The sequence below is a fragment of the Silene latifolia genome, chromosome 9 (assembly GCF_048544455.1).
Source record: "Silene latifolia isolate original U9 population chromosome 9, ASM4854445v1, whole genome shotgun sequence".
Classification (NCBI taxonomy): domain Eukaryota; kingdom Viridiplantae; phylum Streptophyta; class Magnoliopsida; order Caryophyllales; family Caryophyllaceae; genus Silene; species Silene latifolia.
In genome coordinates this window covers 37,608,258-37,630,786 of record NC_133534.1, presented here as the reverse complement: position 1 = coordinate 37,630,786, position 22,529 = coordinate 37,608,258, and the positions used below count along the sequence as shown (strand labels likewise).

The window sequence follows — 22,529 nt, the reverse complement described above, 5'->3', positions numbered from 1 at the left end:
AACAACTACGGAATATTTTGTTCATCTCTAGGCTTCTTTTATTTTTATTTTTCTCATCTAGCATATTTCCACCGTCGTAAGTTTAAAATGGATACTTCTGTCTTAAACAAGAATTTGTGTTAGCGGCCACAATTCACAATAAGCCTTTTTTCTTTTTTTGTGAAAGTCCATGTCCCCATTGTGAAAGGAAAATGAAAAAAAGGTCCAAACTTGATGGCACTAATTACTGACTCGACTCAAAGCACATGAAATCAAGAAAATCAACGACACAAATGAGGCAAAAGTAAAACACACAATCTGTGTGTTATAAAAGTACAATAACAAACAAAAAATTAGGGAGATTCTCTTAAAAAAATGGTGCCTCTCAAGGAGATTACTACTTTAATTTCCCACTAATTACTAATTACTAATTACTCACCTACCTTTAAACTCACTCTTCCATCTTCATCACTATCTTTAATTAATCAAACTGCACAAAACCACAATTTTAACCTTTTCATTTTTCATTTTCCATTTTCAATTTAATTCTTGTAAATAAATGATGCGGAATATACACTAGAGATTCTCTAACAATGGCGCCTCGTCGAAGGAGATTCTCGACTTCCATTTTCGCGATTATTGTTTGCGTTTCTCTGGTAATTTCACTCTCTTTCTGTTTAATTTCCGTATTTTGTTGTTTTTTAATTATGAATTTTGTGAGATTTAGTTTCGTTTGATTGCGTTATAGTTAACGTCAGTTACTCATTGATGTTGTAATTTGATGTTTATTTGTGGAATATTTGGGGCTGTTTTTGTCGGAATTTGATTAGAATTGATCTGAATTGATCGTTGAATTTGAAGAAATCGTTATCTTTAATTAGTTTTTTGCATAATTTGATAGTTCCGCAAGAACAATAATTTGGATTACCTTACTTCGACACTTTACTTTGGCAGTTATATCACATGTCCGACAATCAGACGTTGATACTAAAATTTAGTCGAAAAATAGCGGTCTGATGCTCGACATTGTGTCATGTCTGATACTAGCAGCCGAGTAAGTGTAAGGTAGATTTGTAATGGAATGCCGGAAGTAATAGACCTTTTGGGTTATTGTCGATTGGAAGGGTTGAATTACAGCTTTTTCATATTTGCAGGTTGTTACAGGGAGTATTCTCATTGAAGCTCAGACGATGTAAGTTGATCATGCTTAGTTAGTTATAAATTTTGTCATTTTATTGCTTTGCGTTGCTCTGTTGATGAAATTTTGGCATTTATGGTTGTTATAGGCAAAGAGATCGTAGAGGATACCCTCTTCTTTATGATTGTGAGCAGTGCAACAGAAAAAAGGTTTACTGTCCATTCTCCTTTCCGAGTTTACACTATTGTTTGTTAATGAGTTATCCACTTATCTATGTCCTTGTTCAACCACTGTAGCTTATTTTGAAAAGTTGACTTAGTTTTGGGCATGTTGCATTACTCCTTGTACCTTATTACCATCCAATTAGGAATCGCAACAGAATAATATCTGGATCACACTCCTCTATTTGGTTTCCGTCTACTTTGTCATATGCCGTACTTTTGTTTGGAATTGTTTCTGCCTTGATGCGGCCACTAATTATGAGAATGGACTTGTTTAAACTTTCTTTCTGTTTTCGATATGCTAACCATAATTCGGAGATACTTGATTGAGCTTCAAATGTATTTGAGGTTCTGAACTGAATATTATACTCGCCTCTGCAGGATCGACTTGTTTCAACACCTGCTTTCCCTGATGAATTCAAGGTATATTCTGGTGGTGTTAGCAAACTGAGTCTCATGAGTCATGACTTGTCACTGATTTTCTTCCACTGCAAATTTGTAGGATATAGACATCATGGTTACTTATAGCCATCCTTCTGGGGCTGTTCGGGTTGGTTCAGTCAGGGCAAGAGATCTATCTTCTTCCTGGGTCTGGCAAACTCCTACAAGCCAGTTAGACGATCACACAAACAGTTCCCCGGTAATTTTTTTTAGTAGAGAATTTACAGTACCGAAAGGACTATCTCCATGCTTGTTATATTTGTTCCCTAAGTTCAGTATTTGCAGATTGGTTGATTATTTCGACATCATCTAGATTTTGGAAATGGTTTCTATTTGGTTTGCAAATTACAGATTATTTTACAATTTTAAATTCATTGCAATGTTTGCTGTTTTACATTTCCAGAAACTAGAGGACTCATTCGAGCCTATTCCTAGGCAAGAAGATAGTCCTGAGCATAATATAAAGGCAAATATCACTGGAGAACGCGCAAATATGTCTTCAGATTTCTCTTCTTCTGATCCAATCAAGCACCAACGTCAGGTAGTTTAAATGATGCTTTCCTCACTCTCTATAGGATGGTCAATGGTGAGGTTGGGAAGGAATGGACGGAGTTATAAAATACAAATTTGAAAGCATTTAGTTCATTTTTTCTCTAAGGTGATGAGGTGGGGGGAACAATGTTAGTAAGCCTGCTACTGTTTACTTGTGCTCCATTTTTTTTACTGTTTTCATTTGGGCGTCTCAGATATTGAGGCGCCAAAGGAGGGAGCTCCGGGCTGCAGAGTTGATGAAGGAAGATAAAGAGATGAATGAACAGATGGAAAAAGCAGCCATTGAACGTGCTGAGGAGATGGATACTACATACATGGGGAAGTATAGCATTTGGAGAAGAGACTATGAAAACCCAAACTCTGATTCGACCTTAAAACTTATGCGTGATCAGATTATTATGGCAAAAGCATATGCAACCATTGCTAAAGCTAAGAATGAAAGCATTCTCTATGAGTCCCTCATGAAAGCTACTAAAGAGAGTACAAGGGTCATTGGAGAAGCAAATTCTGATGCTGATCTTCAATCAAGGTAATGATAGTCTGATGTCCTCCCTCCTCATTCTTTGGATTAGCTTCATCTGCTATTGGCACAAATATTTAGGAGAGCAAGTCCATAGGCCATAAGGATACAATAACTATAAAGTTAATTAGGCTGGCCGTAGCCCTGTAAGATATTTGTCTTAGCTTGATTCAAATTGTGAAGGTAAAATACTCTTTAGATACAAGAATTTGCCAAATCATGTCAGCCGACACCAAATCATTTGGGATTAAGGCTCTACTTGCCAAATTTATAAACGGGATAATTCTGTTGAATCGGCCTTGAAAGGAAAGTGAGGTTTCTAGAGAATAAAAGAGATTACTTGATTTAGAAATGATTGTGTCTATTTTATTTTACATCATGTTTGAGGTTTTTCTTGTGCAGTGCACTTGATCAGGCAATGACAATGGGAGAGATGCTTTCATTAGCAAAGGAGAAATTGCATGATTGTTTAGTTCTGGCAAGGAAATTAAGAGCAATGGTCCAGATAACTGAAGATAATGTAAATGCTCTGAAAAAGCAGAGCGCATTCTTGATTCAACTAGCTGCAAAGACGATTCCTCAGCCACTGCATTGCTTCAGTCAACTTCTTACAGCTAATTATTTTTTACCTGGCCGTGCCAAAGAAGGCATTTACATGAAAGATAAACTCGAAGATTCTTCTCTTTATCACTATGCAATATTTTCAGATAACGTACTTGCAACAGCAGTGGTAGTGAATTCCACAATAGTGCATGCAAATGAACCAGAAAAGCATGTTTTCCACATTGTGACAGATAAGCTGAATGTTGCAGCCATGAAAATGTGGTTTTTCGACAATCCTCCTGACAATGCTACTGTTGAAGTTTTGAACATCGATGATTTCAAGTGGCTTAATTCTTCATATTGCCCTGTACTTCGTCAGCTTGAATCATCTCGGATGAAAGAGTTTTACTTCAAGGTTAATAATAATCCTTCAGCTCTTTCCACAGGTTCAGACCAGCTCAAGTACAGAAATCCAAAATATTTGTCAATGTTGAACCATCTTCGCTTCTATCTCCCGGAAGTATATCCTAAGTTGGATAAGATCTTGTTTTTGGATGACGATATTGTTGTGCAAAAGGACTTGACTCCACTTTGGTCTACTGATATGAAAGGAATGGTAAATGGTGCTGTGGAGACATGTAAAGAAAGCTTTCATAGGTTTGACAAGTATTTGAACTTCTCCAATCCTCTCATCTCTCAGAACTTTGATCCCAATGCTTGTGGCTGGGCATATGGCATGAACTTGTTTGACCTGAAGGAGTGGAAGAAGCAGAACATTACAGGAATATATCATCACTGGCAGGAATTGGTAAGCCATCCTCTTGTTTCCATCTTTTGTCCCTCTTCAGTGATGTTCTTTCCACCTCGCTTTGTTGTCGGATTTTTTTGGCTGTAGGTTCTAATATTATTTTGCCCATCTTGATTATAACCCCTTCTTTAGATTACAAATAACAAATTGTGCCAATTTCATAGAGAGAATTTTCCATCCTTCAATGTTTATACGCACATTTATTGATTCCCATGGAGCCAAAGATCAACTATACTTTGCCTTTGTCATTGTCTGTCAACTCAATTTTATTCAGGAGTCATTCGGAAGTAGTCTCTCAATGTCATGAGGAACACTCCGTACATCCGACCTTTCTTGCCTCGCGGTAGGTGGGAGTGTTTGAGGGACCAGAGTAATGCTATTGTGCAATTTAATTGATGTGAACAATTTCTGTTCTTTTATGCTTCATTTGACGGTGGAGGGTGATCTGTATATTACATTAGTGGGTTTTCATCTCTTATTCCCTAAATAAATACTCGTATATCATGTCTAGTACTATCTCTATCCCATTTATATTGTTCTCTTTTTATTGATCAACTTTGATCTTTAATCTCCCGAAATATATATTGAAGTGCAATGTCAATTAGTCAGATTTATCAAACCAAACTATATTGGTACTATTTTTTAAAAAGTAACTATTGCATATTGTGGGAAAATAGCGATCGAAGTTGATTGTTAAGTCAAAAGGGGGCATATAAATGGAATGGAGGAAGTAGTAATCAACCATCGTAAATAGAAATTTGTAATAAAAAATTTGGGTATGGACGTATGGTCCAAGTTGCTTTTTATTTCGTCCTGAAATTTTGGTTAACAACTTGCATACAACTATACAAGTACCCTGATCTATGTATGACTGATTTTGCAGAACGAGGACAGAACTCTGTGGAAACTAGGCACACTACCTCCTGGACTTATCACTTTCTACAATCTAACCTATCCACTAGACCGGAGCTGGCACGTTCTGGGGCTTGGTTACGATCCTGCCCTCAATCAGACAGCTATAGAGAATGCTGCTGTTGTCCATTACAACGGCAACTATAAACCGTGGTTGGATCTCGCTATCGCCAAATACAAATCATACTGGTCCAGATATGTCATGTTCCATAGCCCATATCTTCAACTCTGCAATGTCGCAGAATAATTCCTACTTGTAGATTGGAAGCACAACTCATAGGAGAATACTAACAGACGTCGTCACTCTCACTTTCCCTTTCAATATTCTTTGATTCAATAGGTCTCAGTGTTCAACCCGTTGTAACATTCTTGTGAAAAAAAAAAAAAACAGTTGCCCTTTACTCATATATTATTGTTTGTATCTGTATAGATTCATTTGCCACAACGAAGAATAAAATTTAATTGAAATTGAAATTTGATTCTTTCTATTACATATATACTCAGATAGTCTCTCTCTCCTTTCTTGGTTCCCCAAATTTCTTTACTTGTTAACTACGATGAGATTACCCGGTTGTTCTAGCATGAGATTACCAGAATGGTGTTTGAAGATCAAGGAATGTTTATCGACTTCGAACTGGCACGAAGCTATTTCTTGCTATATCACAATGAGACGGTCCGGCATTATATTAACTGATGTTACACTCTTCCCTGCAGTTATGAAAGCAAGTTCTAAACTTTCTTTCAAACATGGTGAGTTAATGCACGCTTGTTCAATCAAGCAGGGATATGACTCCTTCATTTCTATGGGGAACTCAACGCTTGACTTTTACATGAAATGGGGTTGTCCCAGTTTGGCGTTATCCGTTTTCCAGAACATGATTAACACAGACTCTGTTTCTTGGAACATTATGATTCATGGGTACCTTGATCATGGTCTTCTAAAAGATGGGCTCTTTTTTCTTGACGAGGGCCGAGTTTCGGGTTTCCAACCAAATGTTTCTACACTTGTATCTGTACTTCAAGCGTTTCGTGCTCTCCGAGATTTTGAGGGTGGTAGGAAATTTCATGGGTATTTGCTGAAGTGTGGGTTTTTGGACGTTATCTCGCTACAGAACTGTTTGTTGAGCATGTATTGTGATGTTGATATGGAGGCTGCCCACCAGATGTTCGATAAAATGCATGACAGAGATGTCATTTCTTGGAGTATGATGATTGGGGGGTATGCCCAGAACGATGAGCCCTTGCGTGCTTTGAAGATATTTAAAGACATGAAAGTTGGCCCAGATGGAATGACTATGGTTAGTGTTCTCAAGGCATGTGGAAATCTCGGAGATATTAACCTAGGAAGATCTCTTCACGCGTACGTTGTATCCAGAGGTCATAATGACGAAGTATTTGTTTCAAATTCTACAATTGATATGTATTCGAGGTGTAATGATTCAAACTCGGCTTTACAAGTTTTCTATGAGATGTCAGTCAAGAATGCAGTGTCTTGGAATTCGCTCTTGTCGGGATTGATTCGTAATGGGATGCATTCAGAAGCTTTAAGAGTAGCTAATTCAATGGCACAGGCCAGAATCGAAACAGATGAAGTAACTCTTGTGAACTTTCTTCACTTATGCAAGCATTTTTCTGATCCATCTCAATGTAAACTAGTTCATAGCAGTATAATTCGGAGAAGTTATGAATCAAACCCTTTGGTTGTTTGTTCTTTAATTGATGCTTATGCTAAGTGTCATCTCATTGAGCCAGCCTGGATATTGTTCCAAAGAATACATGAAAGGGAAACAGTTGCTTGGGCAATAATGATTGGTGGGTTTGCTTATTGTGGCATGCCCGATCAGGCCATTGCTGTATTCCGAGAATTGGTCAACTCTTCAAAGCGGTTCAACCAAGTCGTCATCTTGAATCTAGTCGAAGCTTGTACAGTCTCTTCCGAACTGAGAATGTCAAAATGGGTACACTGTATTGTTATTCGAAATGGATTTGTCACCGACACATCTGTGGGGACTGCCATTGTCGACATGTACTCTAAATGTGGGGCAGTGGAAGAAGCAAGAAAGGCATTTGATCAAATAAGGCAGAAAAACATCATGTCTTGGAGCACTATGATTTCAGGATATGGCATGAATGGCAGAGCTAAAGATGCATTAGCTCTGGTTACTGAAATGAAATCTCATGGCATACAACCAAACCCTATAACAGCACTTTCAGTCTTGGCAGCATGCAGTCATGGCGGCTTGATTTCTTCAGGCCTATCTTTCTTCAAAGAGATGGTTGAAGATCTTGGAATTGAACCAGCTTTAGAGCATTACGCATGTGTGATTGACATGTTGAGCAGATCAGGAAATTTGGAAAATGCTATGGAACTTGTTGAAATCATGCCTGAAAAACTAAAGGGAGGTGCAAGTATTTGGGGGGCAATATTGAGTTCATGTATTAGGTACAAAAAAGCAGAGATCGGCGAAGGAGCAATTTCTCGGGTTCTCGACTTGGAACCTATCAAGTCGTCCGGTTACTTGTTAGCCTCGAATTTGCACGCTAGTGCCGGGTCATGGATGAATGTGGCGAAAGTGAGACGTATGGTCAAGGAAAGAGGAGTCCAAGTCATTGCGGGTTATAGCTTAATTCGGGTAGATGATAGGGTGGTCAAGTTTGTGGCAGGAGACAAATCCATGCCACAGGCTACTGAAAGTGTCTGTGTTATTGAGATGCTGCACAGATGTATGCACATTGACGACACACATGAAGAAGCCATTGAAGGGTAAGTAATGATCAAAATGCCCCCTCTTTGGTAACCACTCTATGCCAGAAGAAGGAAAAACCTTTAGTTACCTGTGTACTTTTCGGCTCCCAACAAACTAATACGGAAAAAACATCGATGATTTTGCGATAGAGAGAGTAATAGTCTATTGCTGTGGAAGCTTTCTTCGAACATTATATATTGTCCATGCCAGGGAGAATAGTGCACAAGGACGAAAGGCTAGAAGGTGAGCAATCTCTTCAATACAGTTAAATTAACATTGTCTTGTGCTTTCTTGTATTACTTCGTAATTATTATGGGTCTATGATTTAGAACTATTGACAAAACTTGACAACTAGTTTGTACATTGATCTTGAATTAGCGTTGTCCCAATTTCCCCTCTTTTCGATCAAGGGACGGAGTTGCTTGTAAGTACCACCAGTTTTCTCTGATACTTCATGCAGTCGAGGAAAATGCAATTGAGAAAGGTGGAACTAAACAATATAACCGAGAGAAAGCCAATTCTAAAATTTAGAGACGATAGAGAAAAATCTTAGACTAATCAATTTCTCGTCGGGTTATGGTAGCGATAGCCACTCTTTTCCTCACCACCACTAGTCGAGAAAATATTTTCACCATTTTTGTTGCACATAAACCTAATAGTCAAAAGTTTAATCATTGCATTTTTTTACAATGTCAATTACAAAACCATGATCCGCAAAATATTCATGTAGAATACAAGATTATGGGTAAAGAAATGTACTAAAACCATATCAATTACCACTTCCATGGTTGGAACAAAAAATCCTACTATAACTGTGACTTTTGGCAAGAATAATAACAGAGACTACAATACATTGGGAACAACAAAGTTCCCTAGGCCTTAAAATTCCGGCAATCTGTAGTTAGGAAAAACCTCTGCTACCAGTAGAACCGCCTGAGCTCGTAAAATGTGATAAAGCGAGCCTAATTGTATGGCTTCCTGATGATCTATGTATATCTATACATTCCTCTAGATCAGCATCACATGTTAAGAGAACCCATTCTCGATCATCGTCCAAATACTTGATACCCATTTTGCTCAAATCCGCAAGATTGAACCTTGTGGCGATTTCTTGCTGCAATTTGTGGAAGCCCATGTTGGGTAAGACTGTAAATCGGACCTTTTCCTCCCCGAAAGTAGCTTTAGCTTTGAAAACAGGCCAAGTTTTAGAAGGAGGATGGTCAGTGAAGGTTTTAGTGCTGTGGGTTCTTTCTAGAATTTGATTGTTTTCTTTTTTAGCTAAAAGTTGCAACTCGGCATCACTTCGGGCCCTCTTAAGGGATCCAGAGAGATCTTCAGAGGGATTGGAGAGAATTGGGGATGAAACCTTGGGCCCACTAGGGAAGCAATGACTGGAAGTAGAGGTGTGACTGGAAGAAGTGGAAGCGGAGTTCGAAGTAGTAGCACCAGAACTGAAAATGCAGCCTTCAGCCTGAGTAATGGGCTGCTGTTTGGAATTGGATTGATCATTCAAGTTGGGAAGAGGAATGTGGGTGTTGTCTGTTAGTTGTGTGTTTGGACTGTTCAGTTCTGGAAATTTGGTATAAAAAGAAGATAGTTGGATAGAGCCTTCAGCTCCTTGAACCGAGTCGATTACGAGCTGAAGCTTTTTTAGAGAATGACCCACTTTCTTGATTTTTCTTGAAGGCCATCTGGCTATTCCATGCTGCCTGCATATTCTTTTCAGAGTAGTAGGACAAACTGCAAATGAGTGTGACATTGTGTTATAATTTATCCAGTTAGTCTTTTGAAAGAGGTCACATATTAGCAGAACACCAGACCAACCCAGGTTGACAAAATCCTCATCCATGTACCGACGTAGGAATATACCCACAAACCCACTAAAAACCGGAACCATGAATAGTCACCTCGTAATATAGGTCAGCTTCATGAGAGAGCATGAAATTTCTCAGGCAATAGACCACTTCTTCTATATCTCTTCATTTGAAGAGAGAAAGCTGATTTTATATCAGTCTAGACTCTAGAGTACTCTGTTGCCACTTCTTCTATTGCCAATCAGTTTTAGGATTTAAATAATAGTACATCTGATTTCTTTCTATATCGTCAACGCATTTTCTTCAAAAAGGTAATTCACAGAAAACAAGCATTATTCCATTGGTTAGGAGATTTAAGTGAAGTGAAAGCATTACCTCCGATGTTTTTTGCAGCATCTTTCAGGCTGCCAGCAAAGTATTGCCTTAGTACTTGGAGACTAATGGTTTTCTGAGCCTTGGTCTTGCGCTTTTCGCCAGCTTTTCTAGATCCAAGAGGAAATCGGCCTCCAGACGATACACCAGAGATACCATCAGACTTCGAACTTTGCTTAACATTTCCACTGTCTGAATAAACCTGCCCTAATTGTAAATTTGGCTCACTATCACTCCATTGAGTCGAAAACTTAAACTCTTTGGTAGGCTCCTCCTCTCCAAAATCCAATGAAACAGCCACCTCTTTACCCTTTTTGCGTTGCTCCACAATGTGTGAAAACCAGGAAGAGGTCTCATTTTCCGATGTCTTTTTGCCTGAAAATGAGGTTTGTGGCTCATAATCACTGTCCATAATGAACTGTATATTCCTGCAGTTTTCCTGTACTGCCATTGTAACTGTCTGCCAGATACTGCCGTGGATACCCAGCCCTGTTTCCGGAAGATGAATTGGTAAAAAGAATTCCAAAACATAATCATTAAAATCCTGGTAGATGCTTCGGACCCTTATTGCAACTGCACCACGCAAACCAAACATTTTGGCATGGTGAGAGAGAGGGTAATCAGCCTTACTAAACTCAGTGACATCAGTGGCAAAACATAGCTGGTTTGTCTCAAAGGCTTTGCCAATAATGCCCCCCCGCCCTCTTAGTAGGTGGTGTTCGGAACAAGCCTTATGGAAATCGAGTACTCGTTGATCTCGAACCAGGCAAGCAGAATCAATGGTTGAAACACAGGGTGCACTTTTGTCAGAATTCCAGCATCCACCCTTTCCTTGTTGGGAGCATGATCCCCAAGTTTGAGCAAGAGGCAGGTCATGTTTGTCACTTACAATTCTCAATACTTTTAGAATCTCAAGCCTTACAGCCTCAAAGAATCCTTTTCCTGCCTGAAATGAGAGAAATACAAAGGTGATGTTCCTCCAACTGGAAAAAGACGACACTGACAGCTAAACTAGCTCACTAAGTCATTATGGAGCGGTACTCATGACCTGAGTCGAAACCCGCCAGCACGAAAACTGCCATTGTGAGCCCCTTTACAACAAAAAGAAAGATGATCAATGTCGGATATATTAGCATTGTGTATAATACCTGTTCCTCGGAACTGTGAAAGGTTTCCGAACTCCTAAGATGAACCGTCTGCAAAAAAAGAAAAGAAAAAAAAAAATGAGCTGCAGATAAAAAAAAAAAAAAAAACTGAGGAATGGTGATTTTTACTCAACTCTGTTACTTTTTTATTTACCCATATGACATGCCTTGTTTTTTGAGGAAAGTTAAACAAGACCGTAAATTCGCAGACAAAAGTATTTATTTTTATTCCAAAGAATGAAAATTGTCAATAAGACTTTTGAGGAGCATAATAGTGGAAGTGATCATTAAAATATCCTGCAACTGTATGTACATCTCTGAGAGAAATACATGGACAAAAAAAGTTGGTCCAAAACCCACATGGCTGCAAAAAGTTAAAACACTTGGATTGTTGAGAAATTTGAGCCCTCTTGTGGATGCCAACCATTCATTATGTTTCCTGATGTGAGTTTCTACCACAGATGCAACCAAAATCAACTGTTCTCCAACAGAAGCTGGGGACATGCAAGTCTAGTGGCATAGTTGACAAAAGCCAGTGACCATGAGGAATACTAGTAGGACCCGCCATTGATGGGACGAGTAGGACCCGCCATTGACGAGTCTCGAAAAGTTTAGACGATCAGATGCGCGCTACCTTGCCTCAAGTAAAGACTAGTACATATTGGCAGTTCTTAGTACATGGAGCCGCGTCCAGGTTCCATTTTTTTTCTTTTTGCATTGTCCGAAGCATAAGCTAAAGATTTTAAGATTGATATAATTTTCTGTCAACAGGACACTAAAACAAAATCCTCTAGATTCGCCGTTACTAGTAAAGGACTATTTCCAAAAGATTGAACAAACAACATAACAACAATAATGATTTTGGGCCAGTTAGACTGAACTGAAAGACTAAAGCGATGGTAATTATGAAAAAGTATAAGGTAGAAGAGACCTCAAGAGCTTTACAAACACTTTCAACTTCGGGTCGATAATTGAAGTCTTGGGTAGTCATGACGATCTCAACCACACCAAGGCAATCACCACTTCCCTTCTCAAAGACAGGAAGAGCAATAGACCCTCTAACATCATATTGGTGAGCAAATTTGCTTCTAGGATACTCTTCCTGCCTGAAGAGCCTCACGTCCGGTGTCCATTCCGGAACTTTGCCAAGGAAGACTCGCCCGGGTAACCCGAGTGCCTGTTTAGTATCTTCATCTGCCAGAAACTCATACTTCTCAGAAACATCTCTATAATGGAGTAGACTTGCACTACTAGGCTGAAAGAAATATGGTTGTTCTGCTGTTGTCAAAAAACTTTTTAGACCTTTTTTGACAGGAACCCATATTTGAATCAAAACATCTCTATTTCTGTTTAATTCACTCAGCTGCGAGATTGCTAACATCAACCTGTCTCTCACAGTTGTTGAAGGTCCAGTCCTTGCCTTTGGTTCAATCCATAATATTCGATTAACTTCATCGCCTTCCCAACTAATACTGAGGCTTTGATTTGGAATTCTGGTTATTGGGATCATTGACCTTTGATCTTGAGATTGTGAATCAGAAACCTGTTCTTCTTTCGGTGCATTATGAGTAAATGAATTCTGAGAAGGGTTATTAGGCTCCTCTTGGGAACTGCTATTCTCATGAGGAGCATAAGTCAAACTAGGAACCCGGTATGATGGAAAACTGAAGTTCCGTGCTGTAGATGGGCCGGGTTGCAGGAAATTTGACCCGTCTGCTGTCTGTAACCAGCATCCTTCATCAAGGAGTTGGTCCATGAACTCATAGTCCATACCAAACATGGAAGGATTTGGAGGATTAAAGCCACGATCATCCATATTAAGTGATCTTACTGAAAGAGTAAGGTCTCGAATTTTACCGGCCTTGTGTCTCTTTTCGGACAAAAAAAAGAGAAGGATTTATGAGGAGTACTGTATTATGAAGAAGATAACTTTGTAGTGGAAGAAGGAAAATACTGTAAATTGAAGAGAAAACCCTTGTTTAGAAGTTTTTGTTGCTCTACTTAAGATCCAAAACACCAAAGAAGCCTGTATATGTAGAACAAATGAATGAATTCCCAAGACGAATCGATTTCAAATGATTTGAAGAACTCATACTGATGGAATTTTGCACACATCTTCAACTGTAAGTCCCCTCTTTGTACTGCAATTTCAGAGCATTTTAAAGACAGAAAACCAGTAAATAATCAGCAGGAAGTAATTAAAATTGCATGAAACTTGAGAAAAGATCAGTAAATGAAAACCATGGTTTGACTTTACATTTCAGAAGTCTTAATAAAAAAAATCACCATCATATACTGTCAAAATAACTCATAAAGCAGCAATCTTTCTGCGCCAAGTCATATACCATTCAACTACATAAAACCAAAAATATACAACAAAAAAAAACTCAGATTCTTCAGAGTAATAAGTGCAATGATGTCAGGTATCATAAACTCAACTCATAACACAGTTGAAAAGTATTTCAATTCAAATTTTTAAATTTTAATAATCCCTTTGTCTCAATCATTTGTTTACGTCTGATAAAAATACCCCTCACGGTGAATATAAAAGGTAAACAAATGACCGGAAGTGTGCCACAGAAACAGTAATAATTAAATAAAAGTATAAACATGAAAAAAAAAACAGATGACCAAGCACATTTAACAAAACAAACCCACAATCTTAAACTTATGAAAAACCCATTAATTAAAAAAAATAGGGTATTTAAATATAATAAAGTGGAAATCAGACAGTTGCTGATGTAATCAAATAAGAAAAGAAAAAAAGGAAATAAAGGAAAAAGGAACAAACTTTGTAAGGAAAAAGCTAGGAGAAACCCCAAGGGTTAATGAAGATGATCCTCATCATTACATGATGATGATGATGATGGTGGTGGTGGATGATGATGATGGATGCTAAAGAGGGAAGCTAGCTAAGTATGTAGTGCTACCCCTCCCTGGAAGACGGATGATGGATGATGGATGATGGATGATGGATGATGGGGTATAGTAGTAATTAGGAGGAAAGTACATGAAGAAGAAGAAGAAGAAGAAGAAGAAGAAGAAGGACGGTATAAATGTATGATGTTTATGTTGCTAATAATGTGTCATTTAATGTTATATGTTTGATGCTTGAAACAAAGGAACTTTTTAGTAATTTTGATGAGAGGGTATCCAGATTCCTGGGTCTATTTGTCTTAGTGGAGTATTTTTATGGTTGTGAAGAATCTACTCATTTGTGGGGACTACCTTCTGTAGGTCCCACGCTTACATCATGTTTTTTTTATATTTTTAGTTAGTTGGTACTCCCAACTCTCCAATCAAATTCCTTACTTGTGATTATAGACTCGTCAAATTTTGATCCGACTCGTAAATCTGATCCACCTCTTCTAGCTTTTTCAAGGTTAAAAATTCGAAAATTTGACCTATGATCCATTAATTTAAGGTAAAAACCCTACACAAACGGGTATACTTGTTAGGTCAAAGATAAATCAACAATTTTTTTTAAATATTACTCTCTCTACACATAAGTTTTCACCTCATTTCTCTATTATATGTAAGGTATATTTTAATGAAATGGGGTGAAAATAGGTGTGGAGGGAGTACTATTTATATATTATGTTTGAAATAATAATTTAATTAGTTTAAGTACTTTAAATTACAAAAGTAAATATAAAATTTAAAACACATAAAAAAAATTTTTTTTAGGCGACGAAGTCACTCGTATTCGCTACTTATTTACTAGGTGTACACTCGGTAATTTTCGTGTATATGTGAACTTAACCAATGCACATTTGTTGGGTTAATTGTCCCTTTTTACATATAACAGGTTAGAATTTTGAAAACAATCTTAAATCACTATTAACACACACAAATTACTCTTAAAAAAAAAAGATTACTCTAAAAAAGACTTCTGCTAAAAACTCTGAGATTTTCATTAAAGCTTTAACCAATGAAACCCAATATACATTTTGTTTTAATAAAAACCCTCATATATTCAACAAATGTATAGAAATAATTGAAATAGATGAAGTACTAATTATCAATATAATTTTTTATTGTTGCCTTTATTTTTGAATATATGACGTTTTTGTTTTTCATGACGACCCTTTGACTTTAGTTTTTATAATAATAAAATAGTTTCAAACTTACAAAAAAATTATACCATTAAATTCTTTAAGAAAAGAACTTTCAAATGAGTACACATTTTATAATGTTTTTTTCCTTATATTTTAAAAGATATTGAAAAGAGGAGCAGTATCTCGAAAATTGAGAATGAGGAGTATAAAAAAACAGAGGAAGTATTATTTACTCCCTATATCTAGAGTTGTCAAGCCTGACAAGACCGGATAGAACCCGAGAATTTTGTGACCCGAAATCGACCCGACATGACCCGATAATCAGTGACCCGAACCCGACCCAGACCCGACCTTATATCGACCCGATTAAATTGATGACCCGACAATGATTACGTTTAATATTGACCAAAATGAGAGTGATTTAGTGTTTCGATTGATACGTTTGACTTAATAATGAAGTAACTAAATCAAATAATGGTAGAAAAAATAATTTTAATTGACAAAAGTTGAAGTAATGTGATAAAACGTTGGCCCCATAGTGACCCGACCCGATTCGACACATCATTTGACCCGAAATGATCCGATCCGACCTGACCCAAAAGAGTATACTGACCCAATATAACCCGACCCGACCCAAACCCGACCCGACTAACCCAATTTCCACCTCTACCTATATCTAGTACTCGTATATATTAAGGTTTATATTTTCATTTCTCAAGTCGTCTCACAATAAACTTTACGGTTTGCTTTTTTATTTGGTCAATTATTCACGATTAATGTAATTTGTGTTTCCATAATTTCTCAAATTACATTGTGCGACACACATCTTTATCCATATAGAAATAGGTAAATTACTTGTATTATTTTTTCGTGTGTTTTTCGATTTCTCCCTCAATTCCTTAAATAATACTCCGTACTCTCTCTGTTCCACTGATATGTTTACACTTCCTTTATTTTGTGAGGGAAAAATAAAGGAAGTGTAAACATATCAGTGGAACGGAGGGAGTACTCCGTAATAGTAAGTACGTCATGTTTGGAGTAACCATATTGAAGTAGCTGGAAAGTTAGCAAAATCGATGCCTAAACAGGTTAAAAATTACTTATATAATACTCCTAGTCCAACTAGGTTTTGGACGTCTATTTCCTTTTTCTCCATTTCCTTTCACAATCTATTTAAATAATAATTACCCCTTTCATTCTCATTTTTCCTTTAATTTTATGTGTAAATTTAGAACCGTTAAATATTGTCAAAATGCGATCCGGATCATTAATAGGTACTTACCTCTCCATTTCTTTTTAGAAAATGGAGAGAAATTGGGCTCGTTTTGGACCACCATTATTCTTGATTATTAAGGTGAGAAGTGAAATAAAGGGCTTTTAATAATTTAGAGATATCCCTTTCCTATGAAAAAAAAAAAGTAGAAAAATATACATGATGAATTAATACTTTAAATCATGAAAGTATTTTAGTATGTAAACATATGAAAAATAACAAGTTTTCATTATCAAACTACATATATGCTCCCTTTACCCTAAAAGAAATAAAGCATGTAGATCATGTCCACATGTTAGATTGACCATGAGTGACGAGTCCATAACATTTAATATTGGATGGATTTAACCTCCCATTCTAAAAACATTAGAATTGGTTTATCGTTAGCAAATTATACAACTAGTTGTAGTTATGGTTATGGGTCGGATTAAAATAGGTCGGGTTATATCGGGTTAAAGTTATGTCGAATCAGTGACGGGTTCTGGTTGGTTCATGTCGAGTCATCTTCAGATCGGGTCTGGTTTTTAACGGGTCAGTATCGGGTCAGGTTATCAGCATATATTTTATCTTATATATTTAGTTTTAGATGATAATTTCATGTTTAAACCAAGTGGTGTTAGTCCAGTGGTAGCCGGGTTAAACCTTGAAGCTTGCAGAAATGCAGGAGTTGAGAGGTCCCAGGTTCGACTACCAGCTGGGGCGATGATCACTTGGCCACTGCAATCCCCCTTCGGACGGGTCGGGTCGGGTCGGATTACATTCGTATGTTCAAAAAAAATTCACATAAAATTGTTAATTATTTAGTTTGTAATACGTATGATTTTAGTATATTATATGTACTAGTTTGAATGCCCGTGCGTTGCAACGAGGTAATTAACTTATTTATAATGCAAAAAAAAAATGTTATAAGGGTTTAATGTTTACATTCTATGTCTAATGATTTGTTTACATATTATTAAAGGGTGCTGATTTTCGCAGTACACATTTTACTCATCGCAGTACATAGTTGACGATTATACCCCTCTCATTTCCCCTTCCATTTCCTCTCTCATCCCATTTTCTCTCTCAAGTTTCCTCAATAGTCCATTAATAAATACAGTCTACAACCGTTACCGGCAATCACCTTTATATCACTGTCATCAACAACAAAGGAGGGGCTTCGTTGGTAACCGGTATGCGTACCAGTATATGCCGACGTTAACAAATAAATGGGTACTACGTAGTACACCGGAAAAGAAATTGAACAAAAAGACAAACGTACTACATGCTTCTTACTACACTTTCACCACCTATGTTAGTCCACCAACCACCAGCGTTAGTCACCGACGCCCAACCAAAACCACCACGGCCAACCACACTAATCGCCAGTCACCATAGTCCATAACCCTCGCCCTTTCCACACCCTCGATTTCTCTCTCTCCCTCACTGCTCTGCCCTTTTAGACGACACCCTCCTCCGTCGCCGGCAACGACCGCCTCTGTTGGCGTTGATACTTCAGCCAACAACTCACTTCTACCATCCCTCACCAATTCAACATAAAATATATTTAATATAAACCCTAAATGACCAACAAAGACACAAAAATTACAAGAAATCATGAATTTAATTAATATTATTGCAATTAATGAAGTAAATATGGTTCTATACTCAAAATTATCATCTATATTGAACAAATTTGTGTATATCGGGAGGAGGTAGAAGAATTCACAACAGGGAGAATTAGATTTGGTATTTTTCAATCAAGGGTAGGCAAATGGAAAATTAGATACAAAAAGTACTGTAATGACTACAAAATATACTGCGAAAATAAATTACGTTATTAAAATATCTCTTTCAAAAAAAATAAAAGATTAATATATACGTGGGTTAACTCTTATTTCTAATCATATAATCACCCTACCTTATACTAATCTTTCGATGTGGGACAATTCTACTATTTATAAGTAATATATTCACTAAACTTGGATTATTTTTCTAATATGGGACAATTCTACTACTTATACGTAGTATATATTCATCAAACCAGCATTATTTTTCAATGTGGGACAAATAACTTACTCAGAATTACACTATCTTTTTTGCACTTAGTTCGACATCCAACCAGATCTCGAATACCGAATACGGACAATCGCTACCCATTATATCTAGTAGTTATATTTAAATTTAATAATATGATCAAGTACTCTCCATTAATATTTGTGGGATAATTAATTTAGGTTGGTAATCATTATTGTAGGGACAATAATACAAACTCTTACTTCTATTTATAATCATATATCACCCCACCTTATGGTAATCCGATGTGGGTCGATTATACTATTTATACGTAGTATACACTACACCTACATTAATTTTTAATGTGGGACAAATAACATATTATAAGAAAAGTAATAGTAAAAATAAATTTTTTACCAACCATTTATAGATTATTTTTCATAAACTTTTTACCAACCATTTATAAATTATTAGGTGATGAGAACAAACTTTTACAAACTTTTAAGAGCTCTTTATAAGAAAATACTTAAGAGACTTAAAAGATTTTGGGTTGATACCTAAGTTTCAAGGATGACTCCTATTTATACATAGTATATTCACCGCACTTACATTACTTTTCAATGTGGGACATATAACATACTAAGAAGTACATATCTTTTCTATCAAAAAATTTTAGGTTAATACCTAAGTTTCTAGGATGTCTCCTATTTATATTTATAGAATCACCCTACAGTATACTATTCTTTCGATGTGAGATATATAATTAATTATTTAGACGTAGTATGTTCACCACGCCTACATTATTTTTCAATGTGAAAGATATAACATACCAAGAAGTAAATGTCTCTTCTTAAAAAAATCACTATTGTATACATATTATTTTTCTTTGAAGGTAAAACCACTTAGTCTCGATCATTAGATAGGGATCTCTACATCGTACATATAACGAATCATTAACGCTCTATTAGTGCATTCAGGAGACAACCATTAGTAAAATCTTTAGTTTTGTATTGTGTTAGGAGACTACCATTAGTAAAACCCTTTATTTTGTATTGTGCTTTAACTTTGTGTATGTTGTAATGTTGTTCATTATAGGTTGCCTATGTGACACCAATATTAAGTGATTTTTGCTTCTCTTGTTCATGTTCCTATCTAACTCTTTCACGGGTAGTTATAATCAATCTCCACTTTATTTTTTATATCATATCGTAGAGATAATGATATAAAATCTTAAGAGAGCTATTTAAAACAATATTTATGAGACTCAAAAAATTTTGGGTTGATACATAAGTTCCAAATATGTCTCCTATTTATAATCATAGGATCACACTACCTTATACTAATCTTTCGATATGGGACAATTCTACTATTTATATATAGTATATTCACCACACCTACTTATTTTTCAATGTGGGACAAAACATACTAAAAAGTACACAAATTTACACATTAAGAAGTACACCATCTTTAATATGTGCAAATAATATGAAATCTATACTCTAATGATAGCATTTTTTTTACCACAAAACTAATTATATTATTTTCATAATTTTTTTAAGGATATTTTTTTGCCAAATGAAATGTAAAAGTTTGATATAAAAATTGGAAATATCACTTGAATATAAATTAGGAAATATACATATTATAATAATTAAAAGATTCTACACTTTATTTTTTACATCAAAAATTATATTTTCCTAAATTAATTCTTGATGATGTGGACGGTCTCATATCACTCGAAAAAACTCTCTTTTATATATATATATATATATATATATATATATATATATATATATATATATATATATATATATATATATATATATATATATATATAGAGAGAGAGAGAGAGAGAGAGAGAGAGAGAGAGGCGGGATCTCGTGAGTTTGGTTCTTACGGTGAGTTGTGAGTTTGGAAAATCTGGACCATTGGATAAGTACAAGTACACGGCTGAGATTGGCTCTAATACTCATAATAAACGCACGCGCTTTGCTTTCCTAAACACGTTACACATCTCAAACCTCAAACATGGCCTCATCTTCTCTTCCACTAATCTTAATCACCTTTACCCTAAAAAACACAAAAAGCCCCAAATCAATTTTTCTCTGTCTTCAAAAGTTCATCAATGGCTTCCAAGCTCTTCTCACTCTCCTCACTCACAACCATCTCCACCGCCGTCAACACCAAACATTCCGACATCAACCGCCGCAGATCTGCTATTAGAACCACCGTCAACGGCAAATGGTGGACTCCGCTCTTTGGCAAATGGTCTAGAGGAGGAATCGGTGGTTATCGTGGTGGAGCACTGTCAAAGTGATGAAGTTCGAAATGATTGTAGTGTGTAGTTGTTTAGTTTGTTGTTTTTCGGCGATTTCGCGGTGCTAGTTTGATCGCTGAAGTGATGAAGTTCAAAATGATTTAGTTTTAGTGATAATTTGATTATTGTTTTTCGATATCACTTTGAACTCCGCAAAATTCACAAACTATTTGTGAAATGTACGCATATTCGAAAGGTGAGCTAATGCTAATGTTACACATATTCGACAGGTCGATTGATTATGATGATAGGGAATGATCTTGATCAATCAGCAGACTTATCTGATCACTATTCTGGCGCAACACAACACAGATGCACGGTGGGAGCAGGGACGGGCAAGATGGTGCGAGAATCGAGGACGGAGCAGGTGCGAGTGTCACGTGATTAGAATGAGGAGTCGAGAGGAGTGATATGGTCGTACTGGTTGTATCTTGCTCGAGGTTTATCTGAAAGTGGGGCCAAAATTAGACGCTTTAAGATTTTGAAGTCATTACGAGGAATAATAAAGCATAGATTCAGTAAATGAAGAGATAGGAAGAGGGGTAAAATAGGAAAATTAAGGAATTGGAGGATAAGAGAAAAGTGAGTGAGAAAGGGAGTGTGTAGTCACTGTTGATCTGTTGAATATGTACAAAGAGGTAGGAGTACTGAGAGTTGTTGGAAAATATATGGACAACTTCGTATATTTTGTTATCTAGTGTGTAGTCAAGTGTTGTAGTACGTCTAATGTGCTCTATACGACTTGGAACTATAGCCTAAAGCTAGTAGAACTTAGAAGTGCTGGTTAGACAGTTATTCATGTTAGAGTTTAGAAGGGGAACTCGTTTTCCTGATCGAGGACATGCACGACCCTAAACATGGTCACTTTGTTTTCGACCTTGATCAACAATTCGAGAACTGAACAATCCTGAATTCGAAAATAACAGTAGAATAACAGCACAATAACATGTGGTAGAAAAAATCAAAGTGACACCGGAATAACATCATAATAACAGCAGAATAATAGTAGAATAACAGCACAATAACAAGTGGTAAAAAAAAAATCAAAGTCGTAAAAAAAATCAAAGTGGCACCGGAATAACATCACAATAACACCAGAATAATAGTAAAATAACAGCACAATAACACGTGGTAAAAAAAAAGAAAAAAAAATCAAAGGCGTAAAAAAATTCACAATAACAGCAGAATAACATCACAATAACAGCGGAATAACAATAACAGCACAATAACATATGGTAAAAAAAAAAAAGAGAAAAAAAATCAAAGTCGTAAAAAAAATCAAAGTAACAAATGGAATAACATCACAATAACAAATGAATAACAATAACAAGACAATAACATGTGGGGAAAAAAAGAGAAAAAAATCAAAGTCGTAAAAAAATCCAGGTAAAAAAAGCACAATAATAGCATAATAACACGAGGTAAAAAAAAAGAGTAAAAAAAATTTCAAGTAAAAAAAAATCCGGTACAAAAAGAAAAAGAAAAAAAGGTAACATAATGAGTAAAAAAGAAAAACATAAGAGAAAACAAAAATCAAAGTGGTAAAAAAAGCATAATAACACGAGGTAAAAAAAAGAGAAAAAAAAATTGAAGTAAAAAAAAAAAAGTAACATTAGAAAAAAGAGAAAATAAGTAAATGACAATGGTTTTATATGACATGTAAGATTTGATCTTGGCCACTCATCTCTAATATA

At 36.2% G+C, this 22,529-nt stretch overlaps 3 protein-coding genes across 3 annotated transcripts; 2 read left to right on the top strand and 1 right to left on the bottom strand.

Moving 5' to 3' along the window:
- Positions 1 to 238: 238 nt before the first annotated feature.
- Positions 239 to 5,588, top strand: LOC141599605 (putative galacturonosyltransferase 3). The gene is made up of 9 exons (XM_074419672.1): positions 239 to 635; positions 1,134 to 1,171; positions 1,266 to 1,326; positions 1,720 to 1,761; positions 1,841 to 1,978; positions 2,183 to 2,320; positions 2,526 to 2,860; positions 3,254 to 4,202; positions 5,086 to 5,588. The coding sequence occupies exons 1-9, from the start codon at positions 573 to 575 to the stop codon at positions 5,359 to 5,361; spliced, it is 2,040 nt and encodes a 679-aa protein (XP_074275773.1). The 5' UTR covers positions 239 to 572; the 3' UTR covers positions 5,362 to 5,588.
- LOC141599604 (pentatricopeptide repeat-containing protein At2g17210) lies at positions 5,583 to 7,980 on the top strand. The gene has a single exon (XM_074419671.1). The coding sequence runs from the start codon at positions 5,672 to 5,674 to the stop codon at positions 7,880 to 7,882; it is 2,211 nt and encodes a 736-aa protein (XP_074275772.1). The 5' UTR covers positions 5,583 to 5,671; the 3' UTR covers positions 7,883 to 7,980.
- A 515-nt stretch (positions 7,981 to 8,495) lies between these two features.
- On the bottom strand, positions 8,496 to 14,355 carry LOC141599603 (protein NLP2-like). Its single transcript, XM_074419670.1, has 5 exons — positions 13,984 to 14,355; positions 12,124 to 13,333; positions 11,196 to 11,243; positions 10,051 to 10,993; positions 8,496 to 9,601 (listed from the first exon to the last, which is right to left on the bottom strand). The coding sequence occupies exons 2-5, from the start codon at positions 13,006 to 13,008 to the stop codon at positions 8,763 to 8,765; spliced, it is 2,715 nt and encodes a 904-aa protein (XP_074275771.1). The 5' UTR covers positions 13,009 to 13,333; positions 13,984 to 14,355; the 3' UTR covers positions 8,496 to 8,762.
- Positions 14,356 to 22,529: the final 8,174 nt, after the last annotated feature.